Source organism: Onychostoma macrolepis, chromosome 05 (genome assembly GCF_012432095.1).
Source record: "Onychostoma macrolepis isolate SWU-2019 chromosome 05, ASM1243209v1, whole genome shotgun sequence".
Taxonomy (NCBI): domain Eukaryota; kingdom Metazoa; phylum Chordata; class Actinopteri; order Cypriniformes; family Cyprinidae; genus Onychostoma; species Onychostoma macrolepis.
The window spans coordinates 22,662,685-22,677,800 of NC_081159.1; the positions used below are offsets into that span (position 1 = coordinate 22,662,685).

General features: G+C 37.2%; 3 protein-coding genes across 4 annotated transcripts; 2 read left to right on the forward strand and 1 right to left on the reverse strand.

Annotated features, from left to right (window-relative positions):
• Window positions 1-109: 109 nt before the first annotated feature.
• Window positions 110-4,701, forward strand: ccdc125 (coiled-coil domain containing 125). Of its 2 annotated transcripts, XM_058777299.1 has the most exons (12): window positions 110-449; window positions 726-1,020; window positions 1,429-1,487; window positions 1,659-1,745; window positions 1,833-1,910; window positions 2,012-2,097; window positions 2,214-2,296; window positions 2,383-2,495; window positions 2,573-2,680; window positions 2,832-2,985; window positions 4,149-4,261; window positions 4,371-4,701. In XM_058777299.1, the coding sequence occupies exons 2-12, from the start codon at window positions 735-737 to the stop codon at window positions 4,683-4,685; spliced, it is 1,482 nt and encodes a 493-aa protein (XP_058633282.1). In that variant the 5' UTR covers window positions 110-449; window positions 726-734; the 3' UTR covers window positions 4,686-4,701. The 2 variants fall into 2 exon arrangements, with proteins under 2 accessions (XP_058633282.1, XP_058633283.1); XM_058777300.1 differs by lacking the exon at window positions 110-449 and having other exon boundaries at window positions 705-1,020.
• Window positions 4,702-5,338: 637 nt separating this feature from the next.
• On the forward strand, window positions 5,339-8,410 carry fam151b (family with sequence similarity 151 member B). Its single transcript, XM_058776142.1, has 6 exons — window positions 5,339-5,544; window positions 5,644-5,769; window positions 5,892-6,051; window positions 6,203-6,420; window positions 7,228-7,363; window positions 7,931-8,410. The coding sequence occupies exons 1-6, from the start codon at window positions 5,439-5,441 to the stop codon at window positions 8,079-8,081; spliced, it is 897 nt and encodes a 298-aa protein (XP_058632125.1). The 5' UTR covers window positions 5,339-5,438; the 3' UTR covers window positions 8,082-8,410.
• Window positions 8,411-8,952: 542 nt separating this feature from the next.
• ankrd34bb (ankyrin repeat domain 34Bb) lies at window positions 8,953-12,508 on the reverse strand. The gene is made up of 2 exons (XM_058776141.1): window positions 11,910-12,508; window positions 8,953-10,747 (listed from the first exon to the last, which is right to left on the reverse strand). Exons 1-2 carry the CDS (start codon window positions 12,110-12,112, stop codon window positions 9,298-9,300), a joined length of 1,653 nt encoding a protein of 550 aa, XP_058632124.1. The 5' UTR covers window positions 12,113-12,508; the 3' UTR covers window positions 8,953-9,297.
• Between the last annotated feature and the right edge of the window lie 2,608 nt (window positions 12,509-15,116).

Genomic DNA, 15,116 nt, shown 5'->3' on the forward strand with positions numbered 1-15,116 from the left:
GATGCTCTGTATATTTTAGGTGTATAAATGTGGTTACATTTGTATATAATGTATAGCAAAATAAAAAATAGATTCAGTTTTATATATGATGGTTAAAAGAAACAATCTTTTTATTTTTTGTTTTTATACAGTTTATCTGTCCTTGTTCTATTTTATTTATTGGTTAAGACAGTCGTTCATGTGGAAACTCAAAATGGGAAAGGAAAATACTAGTAGCTTTTATAAATGATTTTAATGAAGGTTATTTTTGCTGCTATCTTATTGGGGGTACCTGGAACTGAAACACTTGAAAACTCCGCTTTAGAGCGACATATTTCACGATCTATAGTGTGTACTTTTGTAATAAAGCACCTGTTGGTTCAGACACGCCCCTTTACTAGTTTAACATCGTCACGAAGTCAGCGGAAAGTCTTGAGGTGGAATTTTCGCCCCCCGAGGTTTTCTTAAAGGTTTGTAATGGTTATATTTTTATTGTCTAACCTTGTTATTCTAACTTCTACTTTCGAGGAACGATAAAAGTAGGCTATCGTTTCGAGTTGACCACCAGTAAGCTACACAGAAAGTATCAAGCTCGATTTAACATCTCCATGTCTTCTGTTTTGACTGTCAAACATGATATTTACATATACTTCAGTTTTAATGTCTTTAATTAGGCGTAGTACTAAACATAACTGATAGCCTATACTTTTTCGTCTCTCAGACTTTTTTTTTATTTTTTTTTTTAGTTTATTGTGATGCAAGGTGAGGGTTTATGCCCTCAGTGCCCCACAGAAGATGACATGAGAGAGGGGGATCTAGGTGATGGCATGGGGGCCAGATCCAGAGGACATCATGACCATCTCCCACAAATGAAGAGTAAGGGAAAGTTTCTGGGCTTCCTGTCTCAGTCACGACCAATCAAAGGGGGCAGCGAAAGAAGCAATGGACCCTTCTCTTGGACATCATGCAGAGCCATGTATGCTGTTTTTAGGGAAGAATTGGAAGCTGAACGAGCTGCACAGTGGGAGAAAAGACAGTCGGGTTAGTCTTCTGGACTGGTATCTAAAGTCATTTAAACCCCTTCAGACCTCTTAGATTCTTTCTTGGACACTGAGCAGACTACGCTATACTGTATAGAGTTTATTTTTCATGTTTAAAAGCTATTGATAACTTCCTGGTAATGTCTGACCAGGGGTTTTTGATGTGCATGTTCTGTTGATTTGCAGCCTATTTGGTGAAGTCAACACCTGCTGTTTCTTATCAGGGAGGGAACTTTGTATACTCCCTTGAGCAATTCTGTACTTAAACAAATATTCAACAATAGTCATTTGAGAACCACACTACTACCAGGATATGATGTGTTGGCAAACCTAGGAAATCATGTGCTGACCTGCAAAAAACAAGTGGGTTTTTTTTCTGGTTTTTACATCTAACTGCGTTCTGTTGTAGAAAGCTCTTCTGAGGACACAAGTGAAGAGCTGCAGAGAAGACTACAGGAGGTCACAGAGGTAAACTTACTAATGAGATTTTCCAACAAAATATTTTCCATGTCTTACACAATAGAGGACAAGCTGAAGAAAAGTAGCACCCCTGTGAGTTTTTGAACGGAGTAAAGAAAAGATATACATCTTCACATATGAACATGCTTCAGGTGTATGCAAATCTTCGCTCTGTATCAGGAAGTGGAGCTGTTACGCACAGAACTGGAGGTCACTCATCGCCACCTGGAGGGAAAACATGAGGCTCTTAGGATCTTGCAAGGACAGGTATTTCAAAATATTTTGATTATTAATTTACTTATTAGGTCATTTATGAAGTGATTTAAAGCCCTGTGCTACATTTTGTCCCTTAAGGCAATCTTGGACAAAGCAACTTGTCATACTAAAATACTGCTTCAGAAGAGTGAAGAGAGGAACAAGGCCCTAGAAAAGGTGTCCTGCTCAAACAATAACTAAATCGCTTTTAATCATTTTTAATTCAAGCATTTTCCTAACAAATATGATCTCATTTCTTTGAATTCTTTTCCACACAGGAGGTTAATGCACTGCAATGGGAGATCACTTTCAACCAGGTGCAGTTCAAGAATGTGGAAAACTCATGGATTTTAAAGTATGAGAGGTATACCCATGCAAAAAGACGCCTTTAAAGTTGGCATCTTCACTCTGTCGACATTCTAAATTCATGTCACTTTAAAAATGCCCACATCCCACTGGTTCATGTCTGTACCACTTCAGGGTGTTGGCAGAAAACGAAGCCCTAAAGAAAGCACTCGAGGAGAAAATGAGAGAGCATCAGGAGCAAAGGACAGAGAATGCTTGTAAGTCACATCATATTTCTTGCATTTATTTCAGGACCCAACTGCTGGTTTGTTTCCAGTGCATAATTATGAGTTCTGTGTCTTAGCTCTGAGCCAGAAATGTCTGGAGCTCCTGTCCATGCTCAGTGCTAAGGAAAGAAGGGACTACCAGAGGACTCAGCCTCCATGCAGCCTGAGAACAGACGGTTCGGCACTAGAGGTAATGTTGATGAATTGTAGTCTGTGTTAAACAGCTTTGTTCTGGACTAAACAGCTCTCTGTCCTCTTATCTCTCAGCTGGCAGTGTATGGGGCATGTCAGTGTAACTCTAATGGGGGTGAGCCGTGCTCTTGTGCTAGAAGTGCTGTTGCAAGTCGCAAACAGGTTCTCCAGCTCAAGCAAGAGGTGCTCGTCTTGTATTTGTCAATTCTTCTGTTCCATTACCTTGCAAATTAACCCTCCTATTCAGCCAATACATGTATTAAATCCATTACAGCGTTGGCTTTGCTCATTTGTCTTTGAGGGTCTTGTAACACAATGCATTTGTCTGCATTAGCTGGAGGAGCAGCAGAAGAGGAAGGAGGAGGCTTACGTCATGATGGATGCTTTCCGCATCGCCTTTGAGCAGCAGTTAAGGAGAGTTGGTGAGAACGTGCTCCGGCAGGCTGAGACGGACAGACACCAGCCAAATTACCAAAGACATGAGAGAGGTAAAGTGCTGCTCACCTGTATAGCTAAAACTGAGAAAAATCATGCAGTGTAACATATGTCACTTTCATTAAAACTGTCCACAGAAATCTCCAAAACTAGAGTACTATTTAGTTTAAAAAGAATGTAAAATCAGCAATAAAATCTGACAAAAATGATATCGTAAATTGTGCTTTTTATTGGCTCAAGTTAGGGCCTTGTGTAATTTTAGTATCATTTACATATGTGACCCTGGACCACAAAACCAGTCATAGGTAAGCACGGGTATATTAACCAAAAATACATTGTTTGGGTCAAAATTATTGATTTTTCTTTTATGCTAAGAATCATTAGGATATTAAGTAAAGATCATGTTCCATGAAGATATTTTGTAAATTTCCTACCATAAATATATCAAAACATAATTTTTGATTAGTAATATGCATGGCTAAGGACTTCATTTGGACAATTTTAAAGGCGTTTTTTTTTTGTTATTGTTTTTTTTTGCACCCTCAGATTCCAGATTTTCAAATATCTCGGCCAAATATTGTCCTATCCTAACCATACATCAATGGAAAGCTGATTTATAAATCTCAATTTCAAAATATTTACCCTTATGTCTGGTTTTGTGGTCTTGGGTCACATAAATCATTAATTAAAGTTTTTATTAACATCTAGATTTTTCAATATTGTTTATATACAATTGTGTGTGTGTGTGTATATATATATATGACATTATCAGATTTCATTTTTATTTTCTGTTTTAGTTATAGTTCAAGTATTAGTTTTTATTTAATTCCAGCAATTGTACTGCTTCAAACTGTTTAAGTTTTTCATCTAATATTTATGTAATATCCTAAGCTTTATTTACATTTAATAAAAATTTTCAAATAGGTCTAGTTTATGATGATAGACCTGGCTCATGCAATCAAATCGGATAAAATCAAATAGGATGAAATCAAATAAAATCAAATAGGATAAAATAAAAATAATAAAATGTGAATGCATATTCTGGACCAAAAACGGAAAACTGCTCTAACCAATAAGAAGACCACTGGCTCATTTCTACAACTGGTCCGTCTTTTCCTTGTACTCTCTCTGCTAGACACCATTACTGCAGTTTCATGTGGCACAGTTACAATGCCACTCTCTTTATTTCTAGTATTTATTTATTTATTTTTTAAAGGGAAGCAAGGGTCTCTCAGTGTAGGTGAAAGGCTAAAGAAATGTCTGCCCACAACAAGCGAAGGAAAGATAACAGCCGATTCAAATGAAACTCTACATATGCTGCTTGATCTGGTCAGTGAACTTTTAATTATGACCTATGTTCAAAATTTTGATATACTTTTCTATATACTTTCACTATACATTTTGAGTTTACTACTTTTTGGCTGTCTTCCCTCTCCAGTTAAATGACAAAGAGGAGGCTTTGGCACATCAGAGGAAGGTGAGCTACATGTTGGCGCGAAACACCGAAGATCTGGAAAAACGTCTCCAGGTGCAGCTAGAGGAACTGGGCCTCTCACACAAAGACCGTAAAACAAAAACAGAGGCTTCTGAGGAGAGTGAATGGAGCAGAGGAAGAGACTGTAGATGCTCTGCAGACGGCTGTGGATCACAGCATCTCTTTTTTCCTGACAGCTCTGCAGCTCAAGATGAGCAGTCCTCTAAGCCAAATCAACCCTCCACTGAAATGAAAGAAACTGACAATAAAGATGTTTAAAAGAATGAGAAAAGAATGAAGTTTCATGTTGTATTATTTCATAAGACAAATACCTGCAATGTTTTCATATATTTTGTGCCATTACATAGGATGAACCAGAACATCAGGTAACCCTGAATAACCTAGAATAACAGAACTTAAAATAACCAAAAATTCTAAACAGTTGATAGGATCTAATATGCATAATGCACAGCTAAATGGATTATAAAATTAAATCCTCCCTCATCTATGCATCAAAAGCCAACAAATAAAAAAGTCTTAACTGAATGACAGTGCTAACGAAAACGATGTGTCACCAATCTCCGTTTCATTTTTATCTCTACAGCTTCACAACAGTTATATAATGTTAAATAGATATTGAAAATTTTGTAGTCAAATATTTGGACAAACATTATATAGCCTGCCTTTTCCAACAGTTTATACTTCCAAATGAGTTTTTTTTTAGAAATTACAAGTGCGCATGAATAAATATCTTTACAAAATGAAAAATTTAAATATCATGGTTCACACAGGGAATGGGAATAAATACTTTTTTTGTGCTTTAAAACGTATTTTCATCGTTATTAATGACGTTATAATTAATTACTATTCATAATAACCAAACCTTTGACTGGCACTGTACTTTTGGTGAAGTGAAAGAGACAGAGGACTGAATAACTACATATCCCACAATGCTTCATGCTACCGGTTTAGGAAGTTAGCAGTCGTAACGTAAATGTTATGGTCGAAAAAGTATATTACTTATAACAATATATGGGGTTAGTTAAACATAAATGGTATCGTTTTGTCTTATGTACAACAGTCATCGCATCTTTGGTCGTTTGCTACCTCAAATTACACTCACTGTCAAACTCCAAGGGTAAGAAAGCTAGCTTGCTAGCTGTCCAATCAGATACTATCATTGCATTGGTTCAGATGAAAAAGAATCAGTGTAAATTCGTATGTTGCATATTCGTAGGACCAATGAGCGAACATACACTGGAATATTTCCTCAACAAGGGGACGATACAAAGAAAAGATGCTGCTGATATTGAGTGGTATCATGCAGCAAACAGTAAAAGCAAACTCACAGAGGCTCTACAAGGTGAGTACAAATATGAAGCAGCATTTGCTTTGCTCCTACAGTACTCTTACGTTTTTCTTACGACCATATATCATAATCGAGTTTAAGAAATAATGTGTTACATGATTTGATTCTTCATTGAGGTTCTGCACAGATGATTGAAGCAGATGTATTTCTCAGGGGTCAAGATCCAAAAGTGCCTATTATGGCCCACCCACCTGACAATGACAGTGATATAACTCTGCAGGACTGGCTTAAAGAAGTTGTGAAATCAGGCAAAGGAATAAAATTGGATTTCAAAAGGTGGCTGATTTTTTCTTTTTTTTTTTAACACAGCACAGCTCTATATTCTTAAATTTTAATAATGCTCATGTTGACACTAGTCATGCTTGTTTAGTTTGATTTCTCCCACACTGTCTTTGCTGCTGATGAATGAGTGGATTTTGATTCACAGTCTCGCAGCTGTATCCCCATCCATGACTCTACTGGAAGATGTCCGAGATCAGCTGCAGGGACCCGTGTGGATCAATGCTGATATTGTCCCTGGCCCTAGAGGCACAGCCACCCCTCTGGACCCTCATGTGTTTCTACAGGAAGTTGCGCAAAAATCAGAAAATGATGTTCTCTCTTTGGGTTGGACCACTGGATGGGATGTAGATGCAGACAATCCCGGTAAGAATGTTACTACACTAAGTTGACTAAAGTTTTGTATTTATTGACAATCAGAAGTGAGCTATATATAAGACTGGGGTCGGTAAGATTTTTCTTTTATGTAAAGAAAGTGAGATGTTTATTCAGAAAGGATGCATTAAGTTGATCAAAAGTGACTGTAAAGGCATTTCTAACGTTACAAGTCATTTCTATATAAAATAAATGCTGTTATTTTAACTTTCTATTCATCAAAGAATCCTGAAAAATGCTCACATTTTACACAAAAATATTAAGCAGCCCACCTGTATTCAACATTACAGTAAGAAATGTTTCTTGAGCATCAAATCAGCATATTAGTATGATTTCTAAAGTATCTTTAATGCTGAATTAATGGTTGCTGAAAATTCAGCTTTGCCATAGCAGGTATAAAATATGATTTTAAAATAAATATTTAAACGGAGAACAGTTTTAGAAAATTTAAACGTTGTAATAATATTTGATAAAATTACTGTTTTTACTGTATTTTTATTTTTAAAAATGCAATCTTTGTGAGGAAAAAAACATTTTTCAAAAACATTGAAAAATCTCTTCTGAATGGCAGTATATATACACACACAGATTATTTAGCATTTAAATCAAATCAAAATCACAATGAAAAGCAGCTGAGCTTCTATTTGGTCTGTCCTTGTATGAAAATAAAAGTACTTTAATTTTTTGCCCCCAGCTTTTTGTTTCGACTTCCCTTGGTGTATTCCAGTCTTAATAATCGATTATTATTGTTATTCAGACTTTGATTATTATTTGTTGTTTGTGTTGTTTGGGAAAAAGGTTATAGCTGGGAGATGGTTCATCAGATGGAAGAATTATGCAGATCTCTAAAGCAACCAGTCACATTTCCAGTCCGAGCAGCTCTCCTTCCTGTGTCCTTCCCACAGTTCCAGTGGCTCTTGAAGCAGTCAGACCGGTGAGAAATTCTCCATTAATCAGTCTATTTAAATGTATGTCCATATTTACTATTATAGAGGCTATTAAGCCACACATCTGTGTGACGGAGCCTTTTTATTACCTCGGTGACTGATTTGTGTTATATAAGCAAGGACACAATCAGGTTCATTCTAATGCTCAGTAATTTCTTGCTGGATAATTTGGTTCTGTCTTGTCCATTACACTTGTTTGTGACTGGAATAGCAACTCATTGCTTTACTGGAGGTCAGTTCTGAGGTATTAAGCCTCCTCTACAGAGATTCTGCTGCTCTTCAACAGCTGTTTTAAAGGCGATTGTGCAAGTACATTTTTTCAACTACTCAGACAAGTGAATGGGAAGTATGGTCTTTATTTGTACCATGAAAAAGCATCAATAGAAGGAATTCTTTAATGACAATGTTATTTGTGCTTTGGATTATTTGACATTAAGATGCCAAATTTAAAGGACCGTTCATACATTTCTATTCACTGGTGAAGTTGATTGTTTTCTGCCTTAATGTCAGCCTTGTAAATGAGATTCTGTTTAACATCTCATCTTCTCTCTCAGGTACAGCATGACTGTATGGACAGGCAAACATGATGTTCTTACAGTGGAGGACCTGTTGCTTTACAGGCAAAACTTCAGCAAAACCAGGATCTACTATGATCTGTTAGAATCTCAGATCAAACAGTTTAAAGGACTAACTGGCTACACCTAAAAAAAACAAATACACTTACTGATGTTGTCTTTGAGATGTAAAACAGCAATAAAACACAATATATAAGTAATATAACAAAACACATGAAAAAAAAAAAATTCCAGTTGAACTGGGATTCATCTATAAACATGTACTCTGTATTTGAGTTATACAGTAAGGTTTAAACATGCATTTCATTGGTTGTCATGCTTAATTACCCACTAAAGTACAAAGAGACACAAATACAACTCTCAGAGAAATGTTATATTTTTGTAATTTACGTTTCAATTTTGTATATTTGAATTTTGTCAATCACACATGCATAATAAATTTATGGAAAAAAATGTTTATGCCTCTAACATTCACCGCAGTTCTAAATTTTGGGGTCGGTAAGATTTTTGATGTTTTTGTAAGAAGTATGCTCAAAATACAGCTCAAACAGTAATGTTGTGAAATATTATTACAGTTTAAAATAACCGTTTTCTGTCTTAAACAGAAAATTGTCATTTATTCCGGTAACGGCAAAGCTGAATTTTCAGCCATCATTACTCCAGTCTTCAGTGTCACATGATCCGTCTGAAAGCATTCTAATCTATTCATCTGGTGCTCAAGTACCATTTATTATCACAAGTGCAAACAGTTGTGCTATATATTTGGTAAATCATGATTTTTTTCTTTTCAGGTGTATTTGATAAATAAAAAGATTAGAATAACAGATATCTATCTATATTCACAAGAAAAGTGAAAGTGTTATTTGTTAAATGAATGTTTTATTTTTGCAGAAAATGTTCTCGACGTGTAATTGCATGCAGAATTAAGTCCATACAACACTTATATATGCAAGAAAATGAAAGCAATGTTTTATACTGAATTTATTTAGTCAATGGGTGAATACAAGGTCACAATATTTTCTTGTTTTGTAAATATTAAGACACTGCAGATATGAATCAGGTTCAAAGAGAAAGCAGTGCCTTAAACAGCAACAAAGTGTCAATTTTCTGATTCAGTACACTAATGAGTGAGAGCACAAAGAACAGAAGTAAAGTGCAGTAAAGTTTATGATCAAAACAAACATATACTCCCATTGTCCAGTCTGGAAAGTGCATAAAGGAGGTGGTTGAGATGTTTATTATGAATCGTATTTCAATCTAACATTTATTCGCTTCAGATTTCAGACTTAGTGTAGACTGACATGACATTAAATCTCTATATTTACCCCAACCTACCTTTGGGGTGTTTACTGCCCAAAGATCTCTTCAAAATTGACCAGCTGCTTGATCTGCTCGGTTTGCATGGAGTGTCGTCTTAGCAGACTCTTCTTATTTTTGTGATCTCTGGGATGGATCGGGGCACAGGGCACAAAATGCCTCGATCCAGAAACAATGGGTGTAGTTCCTGCCACAGGCTTGCTTCCACTATTCACTCCAACACTGGTATTGACTTTAATATCTGGAATGGGTGCATGCGGATTGAGAGGTGGCAGGTAACCAGGCCGGGTCTGTGAGATATGATCTAGGAGCAGGGCTCCGGATCCCCTCCGCTCCAGCATGGCCGGGCTCCTCCTCTGAACGAGACTCTCCAGAGATTCTCTGGATCCAGAGAGAGTGGAGGAGCGGCTGGTAACAAGCTTGCGTTTCTCCGTCCCCCCGGTTCCTCCTCCAGTCTTCCCGAGGTCTTCAGAGGGTTGGCTCCCAAATTGAGGCAACTGAGAGTCAGAACTGTAGTGGTCCATTCCGATGTTGCGCCGGCGAAACACGTTGCGTAGGCTTGAAACGGCCAGGTTGGGAAGACAGTCTGGGTCCCGGGCCACAGGGGCAGCATCTGAGATGGATGCCTGTTTGAGGTTCTGATGTGAGGAAGAGTGTGGTAGCAACTCCCCATCATAGGACATTTTTCTACTGAGCCATTTCTGTTCTTTTGTTAGTTCTCTTTCAGCATCAGATGTTGTCTCAAAGGCTCTAAGCAGACCAGTAGAGTCCTTGACGTCGAAGCTTTGGTGCCGAGCTACAGTCGCTCTCAGTGGAGGTCTGCAACCATTGTACCCAAAGGAGAGCTCCTCTTCGGAAGTGATATCTAGAAGCTCCTCGGTCAAGGATGAGGACTTGCTTTGCTGTAGGAGCAGAGATGGAGGGATCTTCAGCCAGGGCTCAGAGTGAAGCCTCTGTAGATGCAACAGCTTCGCCACACTAGCTGCTTGCAAAGGGCTTGAATCTTGAGTCGGTGATCCTGGCTTGGATGTAGGCAGTGTTGGTGTGGATCCCAGGGTCTCAGATTGGTTACTGGTGGGTGGTGAGATAAGAGGGGTAGAGAGTTTAATTTCAGAAGGGCACATACATGACGCAGGGGCACAGTGCAACCGGTCCTCAAGATTTGGAGGAGGTGGTACGTTCAGATACTGCTTGGTCATTTGTCTTCCGGATGGTAGTTTGTCTGTTGTAATGATGATAACTTCTTTGCCCTTGGCCTTGCAGGCATCTAGTAGTACTCTCAGTGCATCCTTGTCTCCAGCGTTAACTGCATAGACCAGAGCGGAGGAACCAGTGTGGTCCTCCAAACTAGGGTCAGCTCCACTGGAGAGCAGAAGTGACAACACCTCATCTCCTGCCCGCTCTATGCAGGCATGCATTAGGGCGGTCTTACCAGACTTGTCCTGAATGTTGGGGTCCGCACCATTTTCAAGAAGATACCTGTTGAGAAGATTGATTCGTCAGAGTGAGCTCATAAAGGAATAGATCAATGGCATATCAGAGTATCCATGATAAAGAAAAATAGAAAAAAAATGTGGTGTGCCAAGAAATATACTTTTGGTATTCATGTTTGTTTCAAATGATATTTATAAACCTTTATGCCAATTTTAAGAATGTATTCAGTTGTTAGCATTAAGCAATGCAAGACAAAATTTCTAGATTTTCTTCACCCCTTGAAGAAGAGTGTAAACACACTCACACAAAAAAATTTACATTACACTACATTTCTAAAGTTTGGAGTCTCATGCATTTATTTGTTCAAAAATACAGTAAAACAGTGATATTGTAAAATGTTATTACAATTAAAAAGAATACTTTTCTACTTTAACATCTTTTAAAATGTGATGGCAAGCCATTACTCCAGTCTTCAGTGTCAAATAATTCTTCAGAAATCATGCTGATATGCTGATTTGGTGCTCAGGAAATTGCTTGGTGAGCATTTTCAACATTTTTTGCTATGAATGTTGAAAACAGTTGTGTTGCTTATTCTTGTGGAAACCCTAATGCATTTTTTCAGGATTCTTTGATGAATACAAAGTTCAAATGAACAGCATTTATCTGAAATCTTTTGTAGCATTACAAATGTCTTTACTATCATTTTTTAGCAATGGAATGAATAAGTATAAATGTATTAAGTAATGTTTTATTTTATAAATGTAAAATATATATATAATAATCTTACCAGTAATGTACATTTAATGGCAAAACCTTTTTAAAATTATTTGTAGTTTAAGATTTTTTTTTTTTTTTTTTGCCTTGACACACATTTATGCAGGTCTGTAGTGAAGCAATTTTTTTAAATATATATTTTCTAAGAAATAAAAATAAAAGTTTATGCCAAACTACAAAATACTTTAACTTTTTTTTCTTAATTATTTTATTTTAGGACACACATCTCCACCCAGATTTTTTATTTCTTTTTTGCACTTAATGCTTCCTCCAAAAACATCAAATGAATTTCATTTCAGAAATTAAAACACGCTCATTACACAAGAGTCACTGTACTGGTGTATGAATAGCATTTTTAATGTACTTAATTATAAACTAATATCCACGTTTGATGGCACATTCAGCTGGTGTAATTAAATTACAGTAGACCCACCTGATGATCTTGGGTTTTGGCACACTCTGAGCATCAGCATGGTGGCTTTTGCAGGCCACCATCAGTGGAGTTTCTCCTCTCTCATTACTCTCATTAATGTAAGCCCCTCCTTCCAGCAGCAGACGCGTCAACCTCAGGCGGCACAGATATACTGCTTTAAGCAAAGAGTTTCCATCTGTCCGCACCTCTGTCGAGTCCTCCATGTTGAAGTGGTGAGACCGTTGAGAGGCTAATGTTGCATCGGCTCAGTGGATCATAGGAGCTGATTTCTTCTTTGACTTCTGTCAGGCAAGAGAAAGTGAGCACACTGCATCAGAACCACAGTTTCTCAAGGTTTTTACTTAAGTGTCTGCCTTTTATCTAATTCATTCGCATCAAAGCAAACTTGATAACTCTTTGACATTGAAATGTTCTCTCCCTCTTTGCCTCAGAATAATATGAGAGGCTTCCTGCTCTAATCTAGAGTCTCTCGCCATTTACCAGGTAGACACTAATATAAAGATGTTTGTTATGATGACTATGTAGGTGGCACGTCTAGGTGGCACTTCACAAGAAGACACAAGAAAACTGAATTAGTTATCTAATCCCCTTTACATAAGATTAATTACTCCCCTTTTATATTCTTTTAATTTTTACTGAATATTTCTGTTCCCAACATGCAATTAGGCAACATGTGTAAACCAGTATTCTGGGTTTAATACAAAGTTAAGCTAAATCAACAGCACTTTGGGCATAAAATTCAAATTTCAACCTGTCTTTTTTTTTTTTTTTTTTTTTTTAACATTAACCTTGCTGAAAAAACAGCTAAAACTAGCCTAGGCTGGTTGGCTGGTTTTAGCTGGTCATGTAGCCTGGTCATAGCTGGTCAGCAGGCTGGTTTTAGAGGGGTTTTTAACCACTTCTTTAACTGATCAGGCTGGGAGACCAGGTGACCAAACAGCTAAAACCAGTTTGGTTTAATAATAAAAAAAAAAAATCCCCATTGTTTGCATTTTGAGTGCATTGCTGTAACCTTGGTGTTTGCTTTTTTAACAGAAAAAGGACAGAGACACATTTATGATGCTGACACAATCTTAACTTCTACTGTACTGCAGTATAAGTGCTGTATTTAACATGTTGGCCTGCACCAGACATGCACAGTCTATTCTTATAAGAGCAATAGTTTTTCAGTAGGATGAAATTCAATAGCTTGAGGCAGTCTGTATTTGCCTCATTGAACGATGGCATTCCTTTATGCAGTCTATTGTGTATGTGGCCTTGTTCTCTCAACTTAGAGCGCAGTCGCAGTGCACTCTTTATTTAACAAAGAGCAGGCGCGAGACTGTCTCAGTCAGGTTCATAAATGTGAATTTACTGGAGTTGAGGTAAGATGAGTAAGAGAATTAATCTTTTTGTGTCCTCCAATAACAATAAAAAGGATGAAAATCTGAGCTGATGCTTTAACTGCAGCTTTTCTTGGAAGTGGAGGCAGCATGTGACAATGCTAAATGAGAGACTGCGTCAGCACCTTGGTTAAAAATTCAAAGGAAAATGAGTGGATTATAATACCTTTATGTTCCTAACTTTAATATTAGCCTTAATTATGTCTGCCTTTCCTGAACAAGGACATCCTCATCTTTCTTTCTCCACGTGTTATGATTTGTATGCTAATAAAGCACTTTGTTGTGACAGTTTTTGCTTTTTAAATCAAGTTGTGCAGACATGCTGAAGTCCTGATTGGTCTGGTACAAGCACACTGCCTGATGCCTGCAGGACATTTCGGTTCAAGCTGCTAATTCCTAGAGCTCCCTGGGCTGGCATTTAAAAGCACAGCTTTGTGTGCCATACCCGTAGTCTTCAATCGCCCTTGGGAACAGAGAGAATTTTTAATGACAGGCCTCTCTCTCTCTGTCGCTGCCTCGTGCTAAAAAGCATGGAGCAAATGAGACCCAAAACAGACGAGGGTGGTGATTGTTGCAGTGACAGCGCTGAAGTGGAGCACCAAACAGACCACTTGACGCACCTGTATGCATCTGTGATTCATGCCAGATCACGCAATACTTAATTCTCCTCGCAAATAGTGGGCTGATTTTGTCCCTCTCAAAACACCTGCAGGGAAAATGAAAACCCACTCTCTGTGACATCAACTGATAACTGAATAAGAATAGTTTTTTGTATGTCTTGATTAATGAGGGTAATGAAAGCTTCCTCGCTGTGCTTTCGAGGTTTGCCAGGATCGGGAGAATAAATTATAAGCCTCCTCAGCTGATACGAAGATACATTTCCATGTCCATACAATACGTTTATATGCTAAATGAAAGCAGCAAACAAAAGTTCCTTTACTTTGCATGTCTTTTTCAATTCATTTGGAAAATGATTATTTGCATGGAGGACTAAGTATTTAAAGTTGATAATTTTAAACAATTTTATACTCAAATCATTTAGAGACTTGATATTATAATTTTACATAACGTGTGTGTATTTTTTATACTTTGTCATTTTATTTTAAAGAAATATTTTAATTAAACTTAAATTAACTTTACTTAAATTCATATTACATGTAGATATATACACATATATACTGTAGTTGTAAAAGTACGTTTAAAAAAAAAAAAAATCTCACATCATCTTTGATGTGAAATGCTATTTGGTGTGAACTATTTATAATTTTTTTTTTTTTTTTTTTTTACAGACGAATAGAGCCAAGGTCAACTCTAATGAAAAAAAAAACCTCTATTCACTCACATCATAAAGTCTTGCACAGATTTGTGTCAAAAACCAAGACCAGCAGCTTCACAAAACTAAAAAAATAAATAAAAAAAATGCAAGAAATCTTAAATAACACAAAAAATGCAAAATGCAGAAAAATGTAAAGTTGCTTATTTCATTTTAAAAAAAAAATATTCATACATAAGGAGATAAGATTAGATCCTTACCTCTTTTAAACCAGTTGCAGCTCTAGTTTTCCAATAGCTTGTTCCTGTGGCATGTTATCTTTGTAATAGATGAGTAATCCAGGGATGAGACTAAAGCTGGAGCTTGAAGTGGGAGATGAACGTGTGCAGATGTGCATTCACTGAGGATGAATGAAAGAGTGGCACAGATAGAGAGAGACGGAGAGAACAAGTGCCTGTGCTCTCATGTCTGGAAACAAGCTACCAACCTCAACACAGACCAAGTCCCTGTGTATCAGGACAGTCAAGCTTAATAGAGCAAGGTGACGCCAGT

Coding starts and splice junctions, on each gene's coding strand:
- ccdc125 (XM_058777299.1), top strand. CDS start 735: ATGCAAGGTGAGGGTTTATGCCCTCAGTGCCCCACAGAAGATGACATG. Junction 1,746..1,832: donor TTAGGATCTTGCAAGGACAG/GTATTTCAAAAT, acceptor TTGTCCCTTAAG/GCAATCTTGGACAAAGCAAC. Junction 2,098..2,213: donor TGGATTTTAAAGTATGAGAG/GTATACCCATGC, acceptor GTACCACTTCAG/GGTGTTGGCAGAAAACGAAG.
- fam151b (XM_058776142.1), top strand. CDS start 5,439: ATGGGGTTAGTTAAACATAAATGGTATCGTTTTGTCTTATGTACAACA. Junction 5,545..5,643: donor CTCACTGTCAAACTCCAAGG/GTAAGAAAGCTA, acceptor GCATATTCGTAG/GACCAATGAGCGAACATACA. Junction 6,421..7,227: donor TGTAGATGCAGACAATCCCG/GTAAGAATGTTA, acceptor TTTGGGAAAAAG/GTTATAGCTGGGAGATGGTT.
- ankrd34bb (XM_058776141.1), bottom strand. CDS start 12,112: ATGGAGGACTCGACAGAGGTGCGGACAGATGGAAACTCTTTGCTTAAA. Junction 10,748..11,909: donor CCAAAACCCAAGATCATCAG/GTGGGTCTACTG, acceptor TCTTCTCAACAG/GTATCTTCTTGAAAATGGTG.